This window comes from Leiobunum rupestre, chromosome 6, assembly GCF_980474605.1.
Source record: "Leiobunum rupestre chromosome 6, qqLeiRupe1.1.hap1, whole genome shotgun sequence".
Classification (NCBI taxonomy): domain Eukaryota; kingdom Metazoa; phylum Arthropoda; class Arachnida; order Opiliones; family Sclerosomatidae; genus Leiobunum; species Leiobunum rupestre.
This window is the reverse complement of record NC_143389.1, coordinates 55699519-55722876: the sequence shown is the minus strand read 5'-3', so window position 1 is coordinate 55722876 and position 23358 is coordinate 55699519. Positions and strand designations below refer to the sequence as shown.

General features: G+C 34.4%; 6 protein-coding genes and 1 non-coding gene across 8 annotated transcripts; 3 read left to right on the top strand and 4 right to left on the bottom strand.

The window, feature by feature from the left end:
• Positions 1-5477: 5477 nt before the first annotated feature.
• WDR79 (Telomerase Cajal body protein 1 homolog) lies at positions 5478-7120 on the bottom strand. The gene has a single exon (XM_090177621.1). The coding sequence runs from the start codon at positions 6979-6981 to the stop codon at positions 5515-5517; it is 1467 nt and encodes a 488-aa protein (XP_090033747.1). The 5' UTR covers positions 6982-7120; the 3' UTR covers positions 5478-5514.
• Positions 7121-7260: 140 nt separating this feature from the next.
• Positions 7261-9671, top strand: Nmd3 (60S ribosomal export protein NMD3). Its single transcript, XM_090178499.1, has 11 exons — positions 7261-7423; positions 7538-7672; positions 7747-7840; positions 7901-8110; positions 8170-8260; positions 8330-8505; positions 8564-8681; positions 8746-8897; positions 8955-9143; positions 9211-9391; positions 9453-9671. The coding sequence occupies exons 1-11, from the start codon at positions 7377-7379 to the stop codon at positions 9578-9580; spliced, it is 1521 nt and encodes a 506-aa protein (XP_090034625.1). The 5' UTR covers positions 7261-7376; the 3' UTR covers positions 9581-9671.
• A 145-nt stretch (positions 9672-9816) lies between these two features.
• On the bottom strand, positions 9817-15366 carry OstDelta (oligosaccharide transferase delta subunit). The gene is made up of 15 exons (XM_090178498.1): positions 15248-15366; positions 14861-15048; positions 14489-14587; positions 14303-14411; positions 14173-14236; positions 13915-14119; positions 13386-13493; positions 13007-13324; positions 12700-12791; positions 12284-12494; positions 11955-12059; positions 11662-11745; positions 11358-11453; positions 11053-11128; positions 9817-10038 (listed from the first exon to the last, which is right to left on the bottom strand). The coding sequence occupies exons 1-15, from the start codon at positions 15267-15269 to the stop codon at positions 9893-9895; spliced, it is 1923 nt and encodes a 640-aa protein (XP_090034624.1). The 5' UTR covers positions 15270-15366; the 3' UTR covers positions 9817-9892.
• A 411-nt stretch (positions 15367-15777) lies between these two features.
• LOC149942669 (tetratricopeptide repeat protein 38-like) lies at positions 15778-18179 on the top strand. Its single transcript, XM_090178501.1, has 12 exons — positions 15778-16026; positions 16110-16187; positions 16258-16339; positions 16408-16585; positions 16655-16828; positions 16902-16977; positions 17044-17163; positions 17228-17287; positions 17349-17466; positions 17523-17688; positions 17746-17976; positions 18041-18179. Exons 1-12 carry the CDS (start codon positions 15997-15999, stop codon positions 18120-18122), a joined length of 1395 nt encoding a protein of 464 aa, XP_090034627.1. The 5' UTR covers positions 15778-15996; the 3' UTR covers positions 18123-18179.
• Positions 18180-18387: 208 nt separating this feature from the next.
• On the top strand, positions 18388-20881 carry LOC149942668 (tetratricopeptide repeat protein 38-like). 2 transcript variants are annotated; one of them, XM_090178503.1, is made up of 13 exons: positions 18388-18522; positions 18592-18669; positions 18748-18829; positions 18890-19040; positions 19099-19272; positions 19340-19416; positions 19475-19593; positions 19647-19706; positions 19757-19877; positions 19931-20096; positions 20159-20315; positions 20370-20443; positions 20508-20881. In XM_090178503.1, exons 1-13 carry the CDS (start codon positions 18496-18498, stop codon positions 20581-20583), a joined length of 1362 nt encoding a protein of 453 aa, XP_090034629.1. In that variant the 5' UTR covers positions 18388-18495; the 3' UTR covers positions 20584-20881. The 2 variants fall into 2 exon arrangements, with proteins under 2 accessions (XP_090034629.1, XP_090034628.1); XM_090178502.1 differs by having other exon boundaries at positions 20505-20875.
• Positions 20882-20961: 80 nt separating this feature from the next.
• On the bottom strand, positions 20962-23345 carry RpLP0 (ribosomal protein LP0). Its single transcript, XM_090178504.1, has 6 exons — positions 23272-23345; positions 22926-23016; positions 22349-22524; positions 22045-22132; positions 21486-21741; positions 20962-21423 (listed from the first exon to the last, which is right to left on the bottom strand). The coding sequence occupies exons 2-6, from the start codon at positions 22977-22979 to the stop codon at positions 21038-21040; spliced, it is 960 nt and encodes a 319-aa protein (XP_090034630.1). The 5' UTR covers positions 22980-23016; positions 23272-23345; the 3' UTR covers positions 20962-21037.
• LOC149942667 (small nucleolar RNA SNORA73 family) lies at positions 22583-22782 on the bottom strand. Its single transcript, XR_016481783.1, has one exon. It is a non-coding gene; the product is annotated as a small nucleolar RNA SNORA73 family (small nucleolar RNA).
• Positions 23346-23358: the final 13 nt, after the last annotated feature.

Below are 23358 nucleotides of genomic sequence, written 5' to 3'. Positions count from 1 at the left end.
ACTGTATTCTTCCCCCATAAAGGGAATATAACCTGCAAAGCAACCTTTGTCGAAGACCCCTTCAATTTTCCAAACTTCCCTGTATAGTGGCGCCAAACATTTCTAAAACCAAAGGCAAGATCGGCCAGAGCTGCAAACGTTGGTGTTCCACACCAAATACCTGATGTTATATTCCCTTTAATAGCTTGAAACATGTTATCTTCGCAGGCTACCGCTGATTTTTCAAAATACTTTATGGAAGAGAACAAAGTGTGAGTCAAATTTCACCATAAACTATTAAATTAGTACATATTCCTATGCAGTGTAATTTTCAAAGTTTACTTGGTTAGGTAATCAAGTAAATATTGAGCCTTGAAGCTGTTTACACATCCGCGGTTTGACGGGAAATTCGCGCCCAATAGAGTCGGCGTCGAGGTTGCGAAGGTGCATGTTTCGTATTAATAGCCTAGATGGTTACTTATCCCGTAATTTAAGCGGTATCTTCCCATTGCGCCGAATCCCACTCGACCGAATTCCGCCAATGTTTTTGATGGAATTAGCCCAAAGGCGGGTTTTGTATTTTTCTAATCGACCGACGCAATATTCACAATTGAGCAACAAGGTGATAATAGAAAGCGACCACGTGAGGTAGTGGGCAAATGAGCTGACCACTTTAAAAATTGCCTGGTTAGGTTAGGTTAGGTAACACTGCATGCTGTTCTGACAGATGCTGAAACGGATAAAACCGAATCCTAAAACCCGAGAAGTGCGGGTTTTTCGGTCGAATGGGACAATCCCGTTAGACCGAATCCTAATTCCGCCAAAGTGCGGCTTTTTCGGTCGAATGGGATTTAGTTCGGTCGAATCTGATTTAGTTCGGTCGAATGGGATTCGGCGCGATGGAACAGATTCATTTAAGCCGCTGTTAATATCCGAGAGATTAAACCAGATACTCTCGTAACCATTCTAAATCGGAAGCGGAAAAACTAGTTCCCATTCATCATTATAAATTTATTCCCAGAAAAGCGAAGGTCCGTCGGGACTAGTTACCACCAGCCAGTAGTAAGTAAGATCAAACAGCAGCTATTTATTTTTTTACGTTTGTCCACGCAATCTCCCCTCGCGTGTGTCACCCCCGCTTGGCGTCTAGCAGTCAACGGAGTACTTCCTCGTTGAGCCCAACCACTTGCCACCCCGAGCCCCCACCACCAATTGGGGTGGGTGGGGTGGCTAAATTGGCTGCGGGAGACGAAATTGACACTTCCGAAAGAGCGACCTGACGCGAGCCACATGGATCTCGTCAAAGGCGCCCTCGAAAAGAAGCCGCGCTTGCCGGCTCTGCTCCTATTGACGTATACATTCGCTTATTAGAGCAAAACGCGTCTCATCTCCGGATATTCGAGTCGAGATGACCTTTTCGGTGGTGGCGATGCTTTTACGCGTCTCTTCACTTAACGATTGGCGGCAGACGGTCGCGAACTACTTCATCGCGCGACAGTGTCAAAAAAAACTGATCTACGGAAAAATACTATATTAATCTATTTACGACGCGATTTAAGAAATCATTGCGAGCGCGTATTTCACTGTGGGGGATCAAAACTCCCATCCTCCGAAAAAGCGCAAGATGGATGCAAAGTTTAAACTCCACCAGAAATGAATGAATCACTCGATTTATCAGAATTTAAAATTCAAATTTATTTATAAAAAGGTCGTTTTATCTTTCAAAACGTATTTTGTAAAATAAGCGGGAACCTGCGAAGGTTCATGTTTCAAGCGAAAAACATTAACAAAATAGACTAATACCAGAAGAAAATAGGGGGAAGTACGCTTCTAGTCAGCATTGGAAAGGCGTCACTTTTCACGAATTTTCGCGCCAGAACGGTTTGGCGGGAAATCGCGGATGAATACATCGTTTAAATAATAAATTTTTATCAAATTGAACAATCGTAACATATTGTCCTTTTCATTATCTGCTAAATGAGCTAAGGCGTCTTTACTCTCGTCGTTTATCGCCGTGTTGAAACAAAACAAAAGTGGAACTACTTTTTCATTTTGGTTAATTATGCGTAAAAAGGTGTTTTCGTGGGTCACACGACGCCTTCTACAGCTCAAAGCTACAGATACGTACTTCCCCTATTTTCTTCTGCTAATACTTATATTGTAAGGGATTACAAACTTGTGCTAAAGGGAATATAACCTCAGGTATTTGGTATGGAACACCAACGTTTGCAGCTCTGGCCGCTCTTGCCTTTGGCTTTAAAAATGTTTGGCGCCACTGTACGTTGTAATTTGGAAAGTTGAAGGGCTCTTAAAGATTGCTTTGCAGAATATATTCCCTTTAAAACTACTTTTTCAAACTGCATAAAACAGATTTTGAATTCAAATCTGGATAATTTTAAAGGGTGTTTAAAAAGGTTATGCAAAAATTTTAAGGAGTTGTAAGGGGTGAGTTGAGAAGTATGCCTGTTTTTTTTTTCCCATTTTCCTACGATGAGTTAAAAAAGCGCCAGAGAGCTTCAAAGTGTGGCCTACTAGCTGCAACAAGCAAAAACAAGCAGCAAGGACTTTAAATACTGTTTAAGTTTACTTTTTTACGCTGGTTACCTCGATTTGTTTACAAAGTCTTTTTTTTAACTATCACACAAATCCAAACCTTAATGTTCGCGTTTCCCTGCCTTACTTCGAAGCTCTCTGGCACTCTTTTAACTCAACGTAGGAAAATGGAAAAAAAAACAGTCATACTTCTCAACACCCTTTTTATTATATTTTTCATTATTTAAAATTTATGAGAGACAATTTTTCCTATTAGCGACCGAAAACTACCGCTACGCCCCCTTTGATTCGCCATTGAAACCTAGATAGGTAGACCGTAGAGGCACATTATATACTGGTGGTAGAAGCTAAAGCAGACTCTTTTAGTTTTCCTCGTCGTTATTCGTAAATTTGACTTTATAAATAATGAAACTTGGATTTTAATATAATTTTTGCATCGTTTGTTTATATTTTAATAAGTTAATGACTTTTTAAATTGATTGTAGCATACGCTAGATCATAGGCGCAACCTCAGAGAAGCTAGCGCCGTTACGCCACCTAGACTCGTTTCGGTCGCGAATTGCCTTGAAGGAGTAAAATGTTACGGTATAGTATTAACAAAGGTAAAATACTTCAATTAATATAGGTTTTATCATAAGTAAAATAATATCATAAGAATGACACTTGTAATAATTTCATTCATACTACCACTTTTCTTCGCCACTAAGAAATTAGTAGAAGGATTAGCAAATCCATATTCCGTAAATTTAGTAGCCTTTGTATGTTGCAATAATTTTTCGTTACTTTGACCACGGTTTATATATTTAGTTTATTTACACAGGTTAGACTACTTCGGCTCAGAGATGGACGCTTATGAGCTACTCCCGCGTTTAGAGAATTTGAAAAATTCTACTTCGCGCCTACAGCGCCGGCTTGTGTAAAGTTTCTGAACTATAATCAACTATTGTTAAAATAATATTTATATATAAAAATGGAGCGCCACCTATATTTTAAATTTAAATGTATCGTAGATAATTAATAAATTTTAAAATACATATTATCAAATTATAAATACGGTAGCTCATTAGTTTATTTATAATTAAAATTTATAAAAATTTAATTTATAATAAATTAATTAGTACTGTTTATATACATTAGAGGGTGTACCAGTAGAATAGTAGAAAACAGGGTTGCCTGTCAGAAGAACTTAATAGGCTCAAAAGTCAAAACGCTAGCACATATGAAGGTACAAGTAGTCTAACCTGTGTAAATATATAAACTGTGCTTTGACCTTCGATTAATAATATATTATTAATCCAAGCTTTGACGAAGAATATGCAATTTCCCTAAGCCTTGGCAACTCCGTTAAAACCCTGACGTCTGACATTTCAAGGGCATTGTGATCCGTAAATTAATTACTAGCATACGAAACTGATTACGGATTTTGCTAATGCTTAATATGTAATAACTTCAATATACAGTCATACGCTTGTACACCAATTACAGGTAGTGATTAGCTAATTCGCTAGTTTCAATAATGTAAAGGTATTTTAAAATACCACAAGTACAGCCAACTTCATGAGCTTTTATTTTATCGCATTTGGCGAAGACAGTACTTTTAAAATTAAAAGGAAAGCGTATGTAGAGATATTTCATGTTTATGCTTATTTTTATCCTTTATTTTATTCTTCATTCTTTATTCCTTACTCTTTATTATTATTATCATCATCATAATTATGTCACTTTGGTCAAAAATATATATAAAAACCATGGTTTTTATATATATTTTTGCTTTGGTTATTATTTGTTTGCTATGAAAGTGGCAAGTGCTATGACTTTTGTATTTTTTGTAAAAAGAAAAGAAACATTAACCTTTTTTTGTAATTTTTTACTGTGCTTCCCCCTCTGTTGTTGCTTCCCCGATAGATGGCGGTAATGTTATTGAAACTGGCAAATTTCACATTTCTGCCGCCAGGTTTACCAAAAGCTAGAAGTAACTGGCGCTAGTTACTTAAAAACAATCGTAAAAATTGTTCAAAGAAAATTGCATTACTGTAATTGGATAAACGTTTACAAATTACGTAAAAGCAGATTGAAGTAAAAGTTAGTTAATTAACTTTACCCGACATCTTTCAAACCGTCTTCCTGCACAAACTTCCCCCTCCCCAGTCATCGTAATCTGTGGAACCATATTGCCATCTATCGTGATTCCGTACTACTATGTTTCAGTGTTGCCGAAACTGGTACATTTGTACTTTTTCGGTACGATTTGAAATAACCAAATACAAAATAAAAAAAATTTTAAGGATAATTTTAGTAAGTTTCAGAATTTTGGGAAATTTTCCATTAAAGGTCTTTCAAAAACGTAAAATTATGAGAAAAACGACCTTTAAGAAGCTCCTGACTAAGTTCGATTTACAATAATATACAAAATTAGGCTTTTGAGACTCACATGTTCAAATTTACCAAAATTTGGTTGTATCACATTTCAATTTAAAATAGGTTTTTACATAAAGTCCTTGTCAAAGAAGCACCTAGGAGGGGGTATACCCTAAGAGGGGACATGTAAATATCTCTCTCTAATAACTAGTCTATGTTTTTCGTGAAACACGTTTGCCAGATTTGTTTAAATTTGTTGGTAAATTTTCTCGCGCCGTCGTGAATTCTCTATGACCATGCATGGATTAAAAAAGTTTTTTTAATCCATGGACCATGTCTACGCCGAAACATTTCTGAGAAAAAATAAAGATAAGCGCCAACTATTAAAACCTGTTGGCATTAAAAATATACAGAAATAGGTGGCGCCCCGTTTTTCATAGCAAAAGTACAAAAAGTACGTTTCCTTATTCTATAAAGGTACATTCAGAAAATAGTAAAATACCTAGCGGCAACACTGCTATGTTTACACTATTTTACCAGCTTATCCTTGGAAAGGGTAAATTTACAGTGTCGTTTTGTGCAAATAAGCACGAAATAATTTTTATATTTTATTCAATTAAAAAATCATTTCAACCACCAAAACCTCAATGAATTGTCTTCTTTATTTTCCGATACACTATTGTCACTGTCACTATCAGTTTCCAAAGGCGATTTAAACTTCCTTTGGCCAGATGAAGTCGCGAGCAGCGGCAGATAAGGATGAAAACTTGAACCATTTACGCAATCATCATGCCCTTGAAAATAAAGGGTTGGTTCTAAAATTGGTTCTTCAAACCCAGGCACTTCTATTGGAGGAACCTTCGTGTCCCAAATTGTTACTACACCATTACAACTTCCAGAAACCACAAAACATCCATTTTTGCTAATGTCAAAGTACATTCTTTGATTTGTGTTAACACTTCTTCTGAGGCTGTATAAAATTTTCCCAGGGTTCCTTATGTCCCAACACAAGATCTCCGGGTCTTTACGGCCGCCAGTATAAACTAAATTACCATCGGGAGAAAATAGGATATGAGTGAGACCCCCTCTTTGCCCTGCTAAAACGCACAATCTGTCCCCTCTTGGTTCGAGGTATATACCAATGGTTTTGCAGTAGGAACCGGCTGCTATGATCCGATGATTAGCGGGATTGACAGCCAGGCACGAAATAATACCAGTTTGACCATCCTTTTTAATTTTTGTAGGCATATCTCTGAATTCTCTTCCAGGAACTGCAATGTCAAATACCCTGATCATGTTATTATACCCACTGTAGATATGTTGACCAAAGGGATCAAATGCTAAGCTGTAGGCTGCAACAACTTCATCCAAATGATCATATGCTTTATAAGTAGAACGAAGAAAGCCTCTGAAAGCATCCCATAGATGAATCGGTTGACTCTTATTTGTAGTTAGAAAACAACAAGTAGCTGGATCTGAAGAATTCATAAGCGGATACCAGGTGTAATCGTACACTAAATCTGCTTCTTTGATTTCTAGAGATGGCATCAGTTCTTGAAACTTGTCCATCTCCAATTCCTGACCTTCCAACGCGTGATTAAATAATTGCGTAGGTAAATCAAATAACCTCAATATCTGATCTTCGCTGTTAGTCAAAATGCAACTTCCATCAGGTGCCCATTTGCAGCCTTTAGTAAAATTATTGCTTTTCTTTAAGAATGAACTCCAAGCACCTGTTATCTGCAAAGGTTTCTCTTTGACATTCAATTCTGGGGGTGCAAATGCTGTGGCAGCACTCAAATATTTTTCAGATTCTCCTAAAAGTTTGTTTAAAAGTTCAGGGATTTCACAATCTATTTCATCAATGAAAGTCGAATCAACAGCGTCGGTTTCTTCTTTAGTTTCAGAAGTCGGAGCTAAATCTTCATTTTCATTCTGAGAAATATTGATTTCACTTATTTGAACGTTTTCAACATCCATCTTTTCATCACGAGAACTACCTTCCAAACAATCACCAGACGACTTCATTTCCTCCTCAACTTTTTCCAATGCTGGGGTAGCAACTTCTATTTTTAAACTTTCGATGGACATTTTCCTTTCTTTACTAAAATCTTGTAAACCTGGTCATAGATTTCGGGCTTGACTAAAAAGGTTGTTTAGAATAAATGAGGCCCTAGAATTGTATGTAAAAAAATAAAATATTAATAATAAATGGGAACAATTAGTATATGAACCGTACTCAAAAACATACCACATTTTTAAAAATTTACATCACATTTAGCGTCATCTAACGATTATTTCGAAAGCTTCATGTGAAAAGAAGACAAGAGCCTCAACACCAAAAACTTGTAAAACTTTATTCCGACCCTCCCCAAGACCCTCAACAGGAAGGTACCATCGTCTGCTTTTGTGCTTTGCAGTGATGGCACGTGGCATTGACTAATTTAAAGGTTTTCTCAAAGAAATACTTACTAAAAATAAAGAAAATGGAATATTTAAAGGCAGAAGATTGTGTGCAAAATACGGGAAAAATGTAAGAAATAATTTCTAAGAAATTAACTAATTAAATTACGTTTACATTTGGGTGATATAAATAAGCCTTGGTTGTGTTATACATATTAAATTAATAACTAAATTTATCATAAAGTCTTTGCTGTCAATGTGGGACGCTAGTTGAGCCAAATCCTGCAAATATGTGTGTGGCCTGCTTGCGAACCCAAGTCGATATCACAGAAGGAATACCAAAGCAAGGCACTCTCTATTTCTGTAGAGGATGTGAAAGGTAGAAATAAAATTAAGCTATTATACGTCATTGTAATATGTAATCGGCTAATTGCCTATTCTTTCTCATTCCAGATATTTGCAGCCACCAGCTCAGTGGGTTGTCTGTTCCCTGGAATCTAGAGAATTACTAGCCTTATGTTTAAAGAAATTGAAAGGGCTTAGTAAAGTAAAACAATGTCACACCTTAAAATATGCATAATTTAACTTATACTTTTGAAACGTGTAGGTGAGACTAGTGGATGCTGGATTTGTTTGGACAGAGCCTCACTCTAAACGGATCAAAGTGAAATTATCCATCCAGAAAGAGGTCTTTGGAGGGACTATATTGCAACAAATATTTGTTGTTGAATTCCTAGTTTGCCATCAAATGTGTGAAAATTGCCACAGAATTGAAGCAAAAGATTTTTGGCGTGCTCTGGTGCAAGTTAGGCAAAAAGTATGTACTCTGTCCATTTACATTTAAAAAAAAATAAACAAATTTTAATCCCAAATTAGACTGAACATAAGAAAACTTTTTTTTATCTGGAGCAACTTTTATTGAAGCATAGAGCCCATTCAAACTGTCTCAATATCAAAGCCTGTCATGGTAAAAGATAAATTAAATAAGTACTTTTTGGTTAAAAATCAAGAAAGCGATAGATGTGTTTTCTTTCAGATGGTTTAGATTTTTTCTTTGCCAAAAAGGATGAAGCTAGAAAATTAGTTGATTTCTTTCAAACTATAGTTCCTTGCAAATATCTAACTTCGCAGCAATTGGTTTCCCACGATATTCACAATAATACTTTCAACTACAAACACACTTTCTCTGTTGAAATCGTGCCTGTTTGTAAAGTAAACAATTAAACAAAACACCCTTAAAATGGAACTTCTAAAATACTTACTATTACAGGATGACATTGTGTGTTTGAGTAAAACAATGGCTCATTCATTTGGAAATATCAGTCAGTTGTGCATATGCTCCCGAGTAACGAACAGCATCCATTTAATTGACCCTAATACTTTACAAGGTACTGAATGGCTGTTAAAAGTCGGTTAAATGTGGAGTAAAAAACCCAATTTCCTCCATTATAGTGGCGGAAATACCAAGTGCTGTTTATTGGAGGAACCCTTTCAGTAGTATTTGTTCGCGTAAACAGTATACGGAGTATACAATTATGGATGTAGAAATTGTCTTTCAAAAGGACAAACGCGCTTTTGCTGGTCAAGGGCCTACGTCAGCTAAAGTAAAATTTACCACAGTCTTTAACGATTAAACTTATTAATAAATATGAAACTTTTAGCACGCTTTAGCCGATGTTTGGTTGATTCGTTCTAGCCAGCTGGGCACCGATGAAGATCAAAAACATTGTAAGACTCATTTGGGTCACCTTTTAAAACCTGGTGATGTGGTTTTGGGTTTTGATTTGGGAACATCCAATGTAAATGATGCCAATTTTGAAAAGATGAAAGGGGAAGCTATCCCTGATGTTGTAAGCAGCTATTTTATAAGGTTAAATAAGTTTTTTTGCAAATTAATAATATTTCATTTTATGGCAGATAATAGTGAAAAAGGTCTACTCTGATGGCACAACTCGTCATCGCAAACGAAAGTGGAAGTTGCAACGTCTAAATATAGATATGGAAACTGATAGCAGCAGTGTCAACAAAGACTTTACTGAATTTTTGGAAGATTTGGAGGAAGACCCTGCTTATAGACAAAATGTCAACATTTACTTGGGTAAGCGGATATTTATTATTATTCTGACATATTGCACATTTGACTTTTCTTGTCTTCTCAGATCGTAATAAAATGGCTGTAGATTTGGATGATATGACTGATGATGAAGGAGATCCCAAAATTACTTTACAAGAAATGCTTGAAGAATTGAATATTGAGGATGTAGATATGGAAGGTGATGGCAAATAAGAAATTATAATTAAAAAATTTGAGTCCCTTTTCAATGTGTTTTATTTGAAATGTTATGCTACAAGGTGAATACACAACCTACAACACAAAAAATATACATTCTGCGAATCATACTTTGTACAGTTTGTATTAAAAAAAGGAAAGCTTCCTTCCACCAAACAATTTTAAAACTTTTTTGAATAATTTACAACAGTATGATAGTATTACCAGATAAGCTTTGCATGAAACTGTTGAAGTTTAATTCAAGATTACTGTAAAGTTAGGTGGTTTATTTAAAGATATCAACTTTACATTTTATAAACATTGTTAAACTTATTTGTTCTTGGTTGACGATGAGGCTAGTTGACTTAAAAGACCATGACCCGTTAAGAATGCAAAAACCGATAACGCAGCTAAATATTTCAAAGTAGTGAACATGTTTAACTGCAACCAGAAACAAACAAGTAATCCCAAGATTCCTAAAAAAATTGTAAAATAGAAGACATACTGATATAGAAATTTCATTTAATTAATTTTTATTTGACATGTCACAAATTTTTTTTTTCAAATATCCTGACCACTTTAATAATATCAGATTTTATTGTTTAAAAATTTCATCATCCTGACCCACCCACTTACGCCTTCTTCATATTGACCCTGTCCCCCACCGTGTTAACAACTTCTGCTTACTCTTTTATGATTTTTTCCATAACAATTTAACTCTCAAGTTTTCCATTTTTATCTCCATCAATAACTCCTCTACTCATGGTCACCCACTACAATTAGCTAAACCAAGGGTCTCCTCTGCCCAGCGCCAAAACCACTTTTCTGGAGTCATTAACAAATGGAATTCTCTCCCACAGGAGTTTCAATTCCCAATCACATTTCGCTGGCTTGTAGCGGATTATCTAAGTAGCAAATGTCCCCCTTAGTTTGCTTTTCAATTTTATTCTTTCATTGTATTAATACACTGCCTAATCCCAACCTGTGACTTATGAAACCTTTTGTATAAAAAAAATAGTACATGCTTTAAAAAAATCATATTCATTCAGGTATAACCCTTTCTCCTCAATGTCTTTAGGCAGCACCAAGTAAAATAACAAAAATGCACATTGTTGGGTGGGTTTTTTTTTTAAAACTCAACTAGCTCCTTTGATAAAATAGAAGTTTCCAGGTACTCAATAGGAATAAACCTTGGCTTTAAAATCAATACTCGCACATAGTTTCTAATGATCTCGGCAATAAATCAAACCCAATTTAATGGAGTAGATTTTAGCACTGTATAGTCAAATGAAGGTGGGGGAGAAGAGGGGGGGATATTTCAAAGTTACTTTTTATCACACAAAATCCATCCCTACCTTTTGGGAAAACTGGTTTTAATAATCCAGTAACTTAGGGTTATCCGTAAAATGAGAATATCAGTAACTAATATGCACATCAAATTGGTTTTTAGCTAATCATAAGATTTAAAAACTTTTTTGGATAAAACAAACCTGCTAATCCAAGATGAAAACCTATTGAACTAAATGATATCGGGAATCCAGATAAATTAATTCCAATTTTAGCCCACTGAAAAAAGTACAATACAATGGTAAATGACTAGAAAAAACAATCAGAACATCTTAAGCTGTACTAATGTACTTTGGTTATAAGAATTAATATTATGGAAAAAATTAATTCGCTAGAAAGTAACTTGAAACACTTTGATCTCCCAATGCTATGGAGGATTAAATCCATAGTGGATGAAGTCCAACGAAACATTGGTATGTTTAAAAAGGCAATTTAAAGAAAAACTCACCAAAAGGAAAAGAATTAGAAGAGGTGCTAGAACAAGAATGGAGAACGCATTGGATAATACAATTGGCGGAGTTTTTTCTTGTTGACGGAACAAATGCTGTTGGGAAAATTTAAATTATAGTTATCACATTAAAATGATCAAACCATGTTTCTCACACAGTTTATTACTAAAGCAAATTTATCTTTAATAAAGTAAACGTACATAAGAAATTAATTTGGCACATTTATTTCGGGAAAAAGATTATGGACTAATCTGATTCCCAGATCGTTTAGTGCTAAGAGAAATTGCAGAGATTGATTAATACCTTAATTTCTGGTTTTAGCGTGTAAGGATCCTGCTTTGGTTTGCTGGGATTTGGATTACTTGGGAAAGTCAAGATCAGTTCACCCTGTTAATGCATAAAACCTACTTAAGACATGCTTCACAAAAAAATATTTTGTACCAATTTAGATCACTGCCAAAAATTAAAATAATTTAGGGCAAATTTATCACTTAAAAATGTATTTTAATCTTCAACGTGTGAAATGAATGCAAAGTAAAAAATTGGCCTTGCATTTTTGGAAACGTTGAGTTTCTCAAAAAAGAAAAAATAATTACCATATTCCAAGAGACAGGGTTAGCTATAACCGCATCTCCGATAATTAACGATAAAGCATAACGTCCAGACTGATAACTAAATTCCTTAGCTTTGCTGTTAATATCCTATAAAAACAGAACAATTTAATTCAAAATTCCTTATGGTATCACCTAAATTGTCTGCATCTTATATAGTGTTGTCCATGCCATTGAAATGACACACAACGTGGAGCGATAACACTTTTTTCTAGCACAAAGTTATCTTAACCCAAATACATGTAACATAAATGGATTTCAATTAATAGTATGTGCCCTAAGAGTTGAATAAAAAAGGCAAATGTTAAAATTACCAAATCAAATTTGTACATATTTCCCGCATCAGGTTCAGCCACAAAGACAATCTCTTGTTTAGACTCAGTGTGCAAAAGTTGTACAAAAGTTTGGTGAGCTGTCATCATTTTGGTACCACCTGCAATCTTATCCCTCAATACGAATCGAAGAATCAACTTCTGATGGTAATCTGCTTCCGATATTGCCTTTAATTTATTAGGGTACTCAATTCTGAAAATTGATGAATAATTTAAGAGCCTGATAGTATTGAATGAATGAAAAATTGTTTCTTAGTTTTCCAACACCAAGATATTAAAGAAATAAATCGGCAGGATAACTAAGATATTTCAATATCTGGCTTAATTGAAGGAACTACAGTCATTTTGACAGAGCCCAGGGTTCAAAGCCAAATAAAACAAGAGCCACCTCAACCTACTTTGTAGTTTTACCAGATGACGACTGATCTCTATCAACAACTCCCAATTCAACATTTTCGATGCTAACTTCAGTCATCACTTTAACGTGTATCTAAAAGATATTACATATATAATTACAAAATAGTTCATTCCATTAATGCAAGTTTGTATTTTAGTTCGTTCCACACTACAGAACCATAATAATTAAGTAGCAGGATAATAACTAAAATGATTAATTTTTGGCTTTTTAGAAAGACAAATCACAAAATGAGAGAAATCCAGGGTTCAAAAGCCAACAAAAATCATTGAAATTAGATGACAACTTACCACTGCTCCCGCATTTCCAACCATTCTGGGGTCAGCTTTCCCAGATGTGGCGGCACTAACAGTTAATTTATAAAATCCTCTCAATGGCTTGGTTTCTAGGAAATTTAAGGAATACAAAGAGGAATCTCCTTGTACTGGGATGAAATTCTTTTTGGAAAAGAGAGAGCTGCCATCTTCAGTGCGCGAACACGAATCAGCCGTGACAGTCAGTTGGCCCAAGCCAGCACCAAGAACGTTGGTCACTCGTACTTGAACAATTGGGTTTTTGGTTGATAAAGCACCATTGCTGGCCAAAGTTACAGCTACTGGAATGTAGTACTGAAAGGAAACTTTAAATTTTTATTTATATTCTTTCATTATAAAAAAAATAAAAAATTACTTTATTAGTAGTTAAAATTTTCAAAACATCTAAGAGCTGAGATGCCCCTTTCAGAGTTTGAACAAATTTCCGACTCAAAAAATAGTTGGCAAATTTGACTGTTTGTTCCTGCAGGTTAAATTAATACATTAAATTTAACTACCAACCCTACATTATATTTAGTTAAATTACACGGAAAAAGTAGAAGAGTCCATAATAAAAAGGGAGCAAAAAAGATAAACCCTAACAAATTGAAGTTATGATAAAACTTTGGAAATACTCGCACTAATAGGTTTTAGAGTACAAAATTTAGGACTATTTTAATTTGTTTTAACGCAAAGTTTGGCATTTTAATTTTATCCTCGAAGACCTATTGGTCTGAGTATTTTGTAAGTTTTATCATTACTTTAAATTTGCTAGGGTTTAGTTTTTTTGCCCCTTTTTTATTATGGACTTTTCTACCTTTACATGTAATTTAACTGCATTATAGTCTAAAGGAGCTTTTTATTAACTCCTACATTATATTTAAATTAGTTAGAACACTTCTCACTCCATTGAGAGCTGGTGATTTTTTAGCAGTTTCAGCCAGCCTAAAAACGCCACTGATAATAGTTGCAGTTATGCTCAGGCCTCCTTCAAACTGTAAATATTTCCCATCAACTTCGTCAGCTTGAACAATAGCATCTTCAATCCTCTCGAATACAGCGTTGACATCACCACTTAACTGGGCAGCTACCGCAAATGAATACCCTAGACTGAGAAAAATGTTACAATATTTTCCTAACAGAATATTTTGTAATTTCTATACTTTAGTATGCTTTCGTCCTTTTTAAGAGCAGCTGTTAATACCTTTAACGTTTTGGCAGAATCAACTAATAAAAAGAAAATTAATATTGAATTTACAGTTTAACTGAATGTTAGGAGATAATTACACATACCAGGTTTCTTTAAAACTTTCAGAGCACTGACAGCATGGAAAATGTCTTGAACCGAAGCATCCTCCTTCAAACCAGCTTCTAAAGCTTTTGGAAGTCCGCTATCAGTTAACTATAACATTTCACTTTATTCATCATTAAGGCTATACTGCCAAATTATTATCTTTATGGTTAACAGCTCATTATTACCTGGCAATTGCCAAGGTGACTACTTGCAAGGATTCCATGATACAGGGAATCAATTGGTGAAGAAGATGTAGTCTTAGATTTTAAGAAGGTACACGCATCCTACATTGAAAGAAGGCATTGGGTGAGAATTTCATTAAAATTCTAATTATTACAGTTGCCATTCAGTGTTTACTACAAAATTTAATTGTTTGCATCTTAAATAGTGTTGTCCCTGCTATAAAAACAGACAACGTGGAGCGATAACACTTTTACTCTAGCACAGCTTTTTCAATCCAAATAAGATATAAAATAGATGGATTTCAAGTATAGACTGTGCCTCCAGTAATAAGAATTTGAACCTCAACCATTAAATAGTACGAATATGCTTCATACTTGCTCTTTAGGGATTGCCTCGTTTAATAATTTCAAGCCATAAATGGAATAATGAGCCGATGAAAGATCAGCGTAGGGTTGAGCGGATGAAAAAACAGTTTTTAATCTTTTTTTGTCTTCAACATTTAGAAACGTCGATGGTGTTAAGCCCAAGCATTCGGTTAATAATATAAATAAAAATATGGCGCCTGCAACAAAAGGAATATATATTTAAAATAACAAAGGGCGAATATAAACATCTTATGCCCCTAAGCCTTGTGGTTTCTAAATCGCATTTAATCTTCCATTTTTAATTAACATATGGTAAAAGAACTAGTAAATAGCGTTTAACAAACACAATAATTATTGAATTGAATTTTATTTTGTTGGGAATATGACAAAACTTACTCAAAAATGTAGAAAAAGTCATAGCGATGATGACTTTCCCGGACCGGCCGGCATCAAAAAGTACAGACCCCCAAGAATGGCATAGGGAAATTATCCTTTTTGCCCCCTAGCGACGTGTCGCTTCGTAGTTGATCAAGCGAGAGCCAACTTTGAGAAATGATTAAAGATAGCTTATGCTTATATGGCAGTACCCTGGCAGTACTGTGCGTCAAATGTTTGGAGCGAAAATTTAAAAGAGGGTTCATGTATTTCTGGTTCCTGTCGGTTCAAAAAAAGGACAATTGTCTTAAAAAAAGGTTTTAGAATTAATTAAAAGTGAATTTTGTTTCTCTTACAAGTTTTAAGTGTAAACGAATGTTTTTCTGTATAATATAGAACCAATGATTTGAAACTTGCAAACGCGCCACGACGCGCTTTTCAACTTTAACCAACATGCTTTTTTAGCAGACGTGTAAATTGGTAGACATTTGCTTCGTTACAACCGATCAAAGTGTTTTTTTTTTGTAATTATTGCCATTCTCTCATATACAGATTTCTAAGCTCAGTAAAGCTTTTATGTAATCACACAGAAAGAAGTTTATACTACTTCCTTCCCCTCTCCATGGGGTATATTTATTAGAAATTTCTGATAGTGTTTGAAAAGAGTTCAACTTCAGAGAAGCAACACACCTTGCTTGTACAGAGAATATTATTTTAACTACTTCTAGAGTTATTAAAGTCTTGCTGTGTCTGTAATAATTTCTATTATAATGTTGCATAAAAGTTGGAGGGGTGCGACTGTAAGTTAATGTGTTTAACTTTGTTAAAACTATCTAAACATTTTATGATATGAAAACTTTCCAATGGATGTTTGCAACACTAGGAATGGAGAGACGCTAATCTTCCAATGTATACGGGTAGTGATGAGGCATGCAAATTGTACGATGCGTCAATAACTCAGGTGCTATTCTCTACCTAGTTTCTGTATTATACCTCAACTATGTTGTGTTAAAATAAATAACTTCATGTAGTTAGTGGGCTGGTATAACGATTCAACTCTAGGGGGCTTGGACAAAACAGTTGAAAAATTATTACACGCAGATCAAAATTTTGGTAATTTAATGTACATAATTAACTAAGTAAATGGAATTCTAAATTTTAAATTGTCATTATGTACACAGTCATGGGCCATGTTTTTAATGTTGGTTTAAATCTCATGTCAACTGGCTCAACCTCTAGACTCGATAAAAACTTGCTTAACCAAGTTAAAGAAATGGAAAGCTTAGCAAATAAACAGTCTAATTATTTGTCTGACCGAGAGAAAAATCACGTCAAAGCAATTGGTTTAGTTTCTGATGGGTAAATATTTTTTAAATTTATAAAATAAATATGCAAGTTTTATGTTACAATTGATACATTTTCGTTCAGAGAGATGAGAAATGCTACTTTGGAATGGGAAAACATTTTAACTGAGCACCCGACTGACATGCTGGCGCTTAAATTTGTAACTGATGCGTATTTTTACCTTGGCCTGCAATCTCTCAACAGGGATTGTGTGGGTGGTATTATTCATAAATGGAACCCTAGCGAGCCGCTTTACGGGTTAGTCAAACAATAATTTAATGGTAGCCCCAAAAATTAAATTCCAAGTAGTTATATAATTGCTATATTATAGGTATTTGTATGGGCTATATTCCTTTGGTTTAGTTGAAACTAACTTTTATAAACAATCCGAAACAATGGCATTGAAGGTTTGTTTCCGAAATTAGCTCAGAGTTTGTGGTGGTATTAATGTTTTGTAGTTTTGCTTATGTTAGGGATTATCGATAAACCCCATTGATGCATGGTCAACTCATGGATTGGGTCATGTCTACGAAATGCAAGGAAGAGCTGATGAAGGAATTAGTTTTCTTAGCAAAACTGTTAAAAATTGGGAGGTCATTCAAATAGTTCTTCACTAGCTTTGCCCAATGTGCAATAAATTTTTTAATTTTTCTTTAGCAATGTGATATGCTTGCTTGTCATAATTTTTGGCACTTGGCGCTCTATCATATTGAAAAGGTAAATTTCCTATTGAGGTTAATTTTTTTTTTGTTTATACTTAAAAAAGTATTATTTCTAGATGGAGTATGATGCCGCTTTAGAAATATTAGAGAACGAAATTATGAAGAGAGGTCAATCAGGGGCTATGTTGGATTATGTGGACGTCGCTTCTCTTCTGTATAGATTAAATATGGAGGGTATAAATCTTAAATTCAACAATCTTCAATTTCAGTTAAACCAAATGATAATTCAGGTAGAGATGTGACAAAACATTGGAAGAAAATTTACGACTTAACTATATCACACATGGATGATCACATTTTGCTCTTTAATGATATGCATATAATGATGACTATATTGGGAATGGGGGATAACGAAAGTAAAGAGAAAATGCTTAATTCGTTAACTGCGTTTATCCAGTAAGATTAGAAAATTTCTAAAAGATCCATATGTTATAAAAAAAACAATTTCTGTAGGGAAGAAAAGGGATCAAATGTGGATGTGAGCAAACATTGCGGTATTCCTTTAATGCAGGCTCTCATTGCCGCTAAAGAAGGGTGTCATGATGATGTAGTCGAGATTATATATCCGATGCGCAGTGAATTTGTACAAATTGGTGGAAGCGACGCCCAGAGAGATATTATAAATATTTTGTTGATATCTTCGACTTTACAGTCAAAGAAATTGTCTCATAAAGCATTGGGAAAGTAAGATTTGAGCAATAAATTAATAATTGTCTTAATTGGTTTAACTTTGATAAATTTTTGTTAGACGCTTGCTCTTGGAAAGACAATCAAAAAAAGGTCAATGTTCTCTCGAAACACGATTGCAAGCTCAACTCGGAATTATCTAATTTTATGAAATATTAAAATTTAAATCGTTGATTAAAAAATTCTTATACATAATTGGTATCATTACATTTTGAATAAATTTATTAAGAATTATATTGGCTTTATTAAATTTTCCATTAGATTAATTTCACAATGTTGTAACTAAGTAATGTTGAAATTCATTCCACTGTTTTCAACTGTCTAGTTACTTTGTCTCGGTTCAACCAAAAAATAATCTTATTACTAAGCAGTGTAGATATTGATACAATGACCTTGATAACCAATTGAACAGATAAGTGATAAAATTACAATTGTTTAAGTTTTTATAAAAGCGTTTATAACCATCTCATATTTCGGAATTAAAAAATTGTCTGTAAAAAGTTTTTTACTTGAAAAATGCAGAAAAGTTGGAGAGGTGCTCAAGTAAGATTTAAAAAAATAGTATACTTTAACAAAATAAGATAAGCAAATTTCGAAAATTTTCTAATACAGGAATGGAGGGATTTAAAAATGCCATTATATACTGGCAGCGAGCAAGCTTGCAAATTATATGATGCAACGTTGCATCAAGTAATTTCCACATATTTGTATAACCAAAAGCGCTTTTGGTATAACTTAAAGAAACTTCAATTATTAAATCTTTCAAAGATTCTTGGTTGGTACAATGATCCAATTCTGGGAGGAGTTCCTGGCACTATAAAAAAAATCCATGAAGAGGATCCAAATTTTGGTTAAGCTACATATGTTCAATTAATTATGCTCATTAGCAATTGTATTATTTAAATGATAGTGATGGGTTATGTCCTATCTATGGCCATGGATATAAATACACTTGGGAAAAATTCACTAGAGGAAATGTTAAAGCTTGCCAAAATTCAAGACCAACATTTATCCGAAAGGGAAAAACATCACGTTAATGCTGTGCATTTATTGTGTCAAGGGTATTTCAATAAATAATTAGTTATTTGGGACATTGAGCTTTCTAAAAAAATGTTTCAGAAAAAAAAGGAAAGCATTTCTCAAATGGGAAGAAATTTTAAATGAGCACCCAACTGACATGCTAGCAATAAATTTGGCATCGCAAGGTTATTTAATGATGGGATTAAAGGAAAATTTGAGAAACTGCGTGGCTAGTGTGTATCCCCTTTGGAAACCTAGCACCCCGTTTTACGAGTTAGTATTTAATATAAAATGAAACAGTGAAAAAAAGTACATAAATTTAACATTTCATAAAATTTAGGTATATTCATGGCTGGTACGCATTTGGGTTACACGAAACCAATTTTTACAGAAAGTCAGAGGAAATGGCATTAAAAGGTTTAATACTTGTAATCTTATTTGTAGATATGTTTAACTCATTATTAAATTGAAAAAGGTTTATCGATAAATCCCAATGATATTTGGGCAACTCACGCCTTATCCCATGTGTACGAAATGGAAGGAAGAGCATCCGAAGGAATTAATTTTCTAAGCAAGACTGTTAAAGATTGGGAGGTAATTTGGCATATGATAAAATCTACAACTAAATACCGAGTTCTATTTTTTAGATACGTGAGAATTTGGCTGGCCATAACTATTGGCATTGGGCTCTTTTTCATATTGAAAAAGTATGACTTTAAATCTTCAATTATTATACAAAATAACCAAATTCTTTTAGATGGAATATGAGGCAGCATTAGAAATTTTGGAGAATTCATTGATTATGCTGGCTCGTGAAAGGAATAATTTTATAGATATAATAGACATATCATCATTGCTCTATAGGCTCACTTTGGAAGGTAAAGTTATTAAAAATCATTATTGACCAAAATTATTAATTTTATTCCAATAGGTGTCGATGTTACTAAACATTGGAATGAAGTTTACAACCTCTCTATGCCACATAAAGATGAACATAGTTTCCTATTTTTTGACATGCATCTTATGATGGCATTTTTGGGCATGGGAGATGAAAAAGCATCCAACGAACTTGTAGAAAGCCTAACAACCTATATTAAGTAATTGTAATTCCCGTATATATCAATGGGTTTTATCCTATCAACCCAAATTACATATTTAGGGAAAAAACTGGAGACAATGCTAAGATTTGCAAGTCAATTGGGCTCCCCTTAATGCAGACACTAATAGCTGCCAAAGAAAAGAGATTTGAAGATGTTGTAGATATCTTATTCCCCATACGTCCAGATTTATATCAGATAGGTGGAAGTGACGCTCAGGTATGTTATAGAGCAAGAATTGGTAGAATTTTTTACCAAAAATTAAAATTTCAGAGGGACGTTCTGGATTTATTGTTAATTACATCAGCTCTAAGATCAGAAAAAACCTCTCATAACCACCTGGGAAAGTAAGGTTAAAATATTTATCTTTTCAGAGATAATGAATTGTATCTAATTCATTATTTTTAGAAGACTGCTACTAGAAAGACAGTCAAGAAAAGCTCACTGCAGCCTTGAAAAAAGATTGACTACTCAACAATTAATTTGAATTTTATATCAATTATAACAATGCATTCTTGAGAAATTTACTTCTAGAAAGCTCATATCCTCAAATTTTAATTGTATGTCAATAATATAACAATGTATTCTTAAGAAATTTATTTTGGTTATAAACTTTTATTAAAAATGATGATACATTTTATAGTAGAGTTGCATATCTCTTGGGAAAACCCCATTTCATTTATGCCAAAAAATATTTGTAAGTTCATTACTCCTTCAAATGAAACTGATAAAAGCAGTCTCAAATGCGTGATATATAAGCTAATTTAATGTACCAGAAATTAATAACCAAATCCCTTATGTAGAAGGGATCCGAACTCAACTTTCTGGATACTTAAGTTAAAATGTATGATCAAATAAAGAAAAATTTCCTGTTATCATTTTTATTATTAAAGGCTAGAACATTTTATTGTTACAAGCCCCGGAAAAGGAAATCACAGTATTTAGTCAAAAAGACCAAATCCCATGTCATCATCTTCCTCCTCTTCGGATTCTTCCTTCTTTTTCTCCTCTTTTTTCTCTTCTTTGCCACCTCCGCCACCACCAGCAGCGGGAGCTGCAGCAGCAGCCAAAGCGGCAAACTTCGACGGATCTTTCAGATACTCCTTTGCCATTTCTGCCTCCTTGAAATTGATATCAGTTTGAACAGCAATGGCAATCAAGTTCTTCAATCCATTGACAACGGAATGTGGTACAGAGGCCAAAGTAGGATATCCAATAGCCAATGATACGCTGGCTATGTTCATAACTCCAGCCAAAAATTTGGCTTTCAGATCATCGTCGGTAATGTCCAAGACTTCAGGAGAGAAGATTGTTCCAGAATCGTACACTAGAAAAAAAAAATTTAAGAAGGGTCTTAAGCCAAACTAAAAGAAAATCTTTGATATTAACCTTGTTGAATTTTTAGACCGTACGAGAATGGAGAGATGTTCAACATGTTCAGAAGAGTTGCTTCTGAAGCTCCTACTCTCTCCTCTTTTTTAATCAAATGGATTTCATTCAAGATTTCAATTGTTCCCTTCGAGATCTTGGTTGGGATTTGCAATGCTTGAAAGAAAGAAGTCTTTTCTGGACCCAGTCCGGTATTTTGCGGTGGAATCAATACATCAAGAGGGGCCAAGGCACCAGCTCTAGCCGGGGCTTTAACCTTTAAGAAATTAAAACTGGATAATTAGTAAAAGGTCAGACACGAAAAAGGGTTTGTACACTGCATGGTTTTACTCCACAATAACTGCCAAACTAGTAGCTTTGCAAAGTCTATGGAATATGCATGGTTTCTGCCCTCCAGTTTAAAATAAACCGGGACAGGGTTATTCTACGACGTTGCAGCTTGGGACTAGACTGTATCGAGAAGACAGCTCCCTGTACTGCTGGAATCGGAGCCTGGCAAAATAAATTGCCAGGCTCACAATCCCGAAAACGTCACTGAGGGAAAAAGAAAGTTCTATACCTTATTCTCCAAAATTTTTTCTCTGATATCAGACAGATCTTCCTTGGTAAAAACAAATCCAACATTTCCTTTGATGTGGGGAAGAATCCTGTAAAATTTACATTAGTCCAATAGAAATAAAACAGGACTAATAATAATAGTAAAAGCTAATCAGCCAGCTTTTGGGCAAGCTATTTTCAACAGTGCCACCAAACACCTCCAGTAGGTTCAGCCAATTTCTGGCTCTGGAATGTTAGGTAGCTCAGATAATAAGCTGTCATCACTTAACTTTTACTAAAATTAAACAATAAGACAGTTAACATACTTTTCAAGCGCCGCGTTGTTGTCCAAATGACCCCTGATGGCTTTGCGGATCATAGTGTTTTTCCCCATAAGGAGAATAGCGTGCTTTCTGAGCAACTGACGGATTTGTTGCATCTGTTTTGATCCAACATTGTCCACTCCCACGATGAAACATTTTGGGTATTCATCCAAAAGTTGCTACAAAAAGGAATTTAAGAATTATTTTTCAAATATAAAAAATCTTTTGCTTAAAAAGAATTGTACTTTGCATGGTTTATCTCAACAATTAACGTTCACTAGGAACTTTGAAAAGGTTATGGAATATGCAAGGTTCTGCCCACACAGTCCAAAGACCGGGACATTTTTAATCTATGATACTGTGGTCAAGGACTTGACTGTACAAGAACAGCTCCCGGCACCACGAAGATGGAACTAGGTTAAGTAGAAAACTACCACGCCCAGCTCACACCTTAAATATCAAATGCTTTTCTTACTCCTGAATGTTTATTATCCAAATAAACCTTCAAGTAGGTCTAAACAAACTACACCCCATTTGTACAATGTTGGCAAATCTATATTATTTATAAAGCATCACTTACGATAAGTTTTAGAAAGTAGTTGCTTTTCCAGGTTTGTCTATCCTCCCTGCCCATCGTGTGGTTGCAAGGATGTCTCTTACGAGTTTAAGGACTATAATGGGATATAATTCCCATAAATTTTCGACCTTAAACATTGTAAAGCTCTAAAATAAGCCTAGGCCTATATAGACAACGTCGAACCCAAAAGTAGCATTATTAAACATTATATTTAAGTTTAGAATAAAAAATAGATTCTTTAAAATCAAGCCATACTACTTGTATAACCAACATTCGTTTTTAAATTAAATTAATTTGTTTAAAATCAAAGATGGAATAAGATTTGGAAAAAAGATATAAAAATGCTCACGTGAATTAAACAAACGCCGTCCCGATTCCAAGACAGAAAAGCAAGATGGCGAATGTAGAACTTCTTCGTCTATTTATAAACTCTTTA

What these genes read in the sequence shown, in the direction of transcription:
- LOC149942669 (XM_090178501.1), top strand. Translation starts at nt 15,997, where the DNA reads ATGTTGCATAAAAGTTGGAGGGGTGCGACT. An exon ending in ACGATGCGTCAATAACTCAG is followed by an intron (nt 16,188 to 16,257) that starts GTGCTATTCTCT and finishes AACTTCATGTAG; the next exon opens with TTAGTGGGCTGGTATAACGA. An exon ending in CGCTCTATCATATTGAAAAG is followed by an intron (nt 17,288 to 17,348) that starts GTAAATTTCCTA and finishes TATTATTTCTAG; the next exon opens with ATGGAGTATGATGCCGCTTT.
- WDR79 (XM_090177621.1), bottom strand. Translation starts at nt 6,981, where the DNA reads ATGTCCATCGAAAGTTTAAAAATAGAAGTTGCTACCCCAGCATTGGAA.
- Nmd3 (XM_090178499.1), top strand. Translation starts at nt 7,377, where the DNA reads ATGGAATATTTAAAGGCAGAAGATTGTGTGCAAAATACGGGAAAAAT. An exon ending in TGACCCTAATACTTTACAAG is followed by an intron (nt 8,682 to 8,745) that starts GTACTGAATGGC and finishes CCTCCATTATAG; the next exon opens with TGGCGGAAATACCAAGTGCT. An exon ending in AAATGTCAACATTTACTTGG is followed by an intron (nt 9,392 to 9,452) that starts GTAAGCGGATAT and finishes TTGTCTTCTCAG; the next exon opens with ATCGTAATAAAATGGCTGTA.
- OstDelta (XM_090178498.1), bottom strand. Translation starts at nt 15,269, where the DNA reads ATGACTTTTTCTACATTTTTGA. An exon ending in AAATTTTAACTACTAATAAA is followed by an intron (nt 13,325 to 13,385) that starts GTAATTTTTTAT and finishes GTTTCCTTTCAG; the next exon opens with TACTACATTCCAGTAGCTGT. An exon ending in TTCTAATTCTTTTCCTTTTG is followed by an intron (nt 11,129 to 11,357) that starts GTGAGTTTTTCT and finishes TACTTTTTTCAG; the next exon opens with TGGGCTAAAATTGGAATTAA.
- LOC149942668 (XM_090178502.1), top strand. Translation starts at nt 18,496, where the DNA reads ATGCAGAAAAGTTGGAGAGGTGCTCAA. An exon ending in AAAGTTGGAGAGGTGCTCAA is followed by an intron (nt 18,523 to 18,591) that starts GTAAGATTTAAA and finishes TTTCTAATACAG; the next exon opens with GAATGGAGGGATTTAAAAAT. An exon ending in TAGGTGGAAGTGACGCTCAG is followed by an intron (nt 20,316 to 20,369) that starts GTATGTTATAGA and finishes TTAAAATTTCAG; the next exon opens with AGGGACGTTCTGGATTTATT.
- RpLP0 (XM_090178504.1), bottom strand. Translation starts at nt 22,979, where the DNA reads ATGGGCAGGGAGGATAGACAAACCTGGAAAAGCAACTACTTTCTAAAA. An exon ending in AAAAAATTTTGGAGAATAAG is followed by an intron (nt 21,742 to 22,044) that starts GTATAGAACTTT and finishes AATTTCTTAAAG; the next exon opens with GTTAAAGCCCCGGCTAGAGC. An exon ending in CGGTCTAAAAATTCAACAAG is followed by an intron (nt 21,424 to 21,485) that starts GTTAATATCAAA and finishes TTTTTTTTCTAG; the next exon opens with TGTACGATTCTGGAACAATC.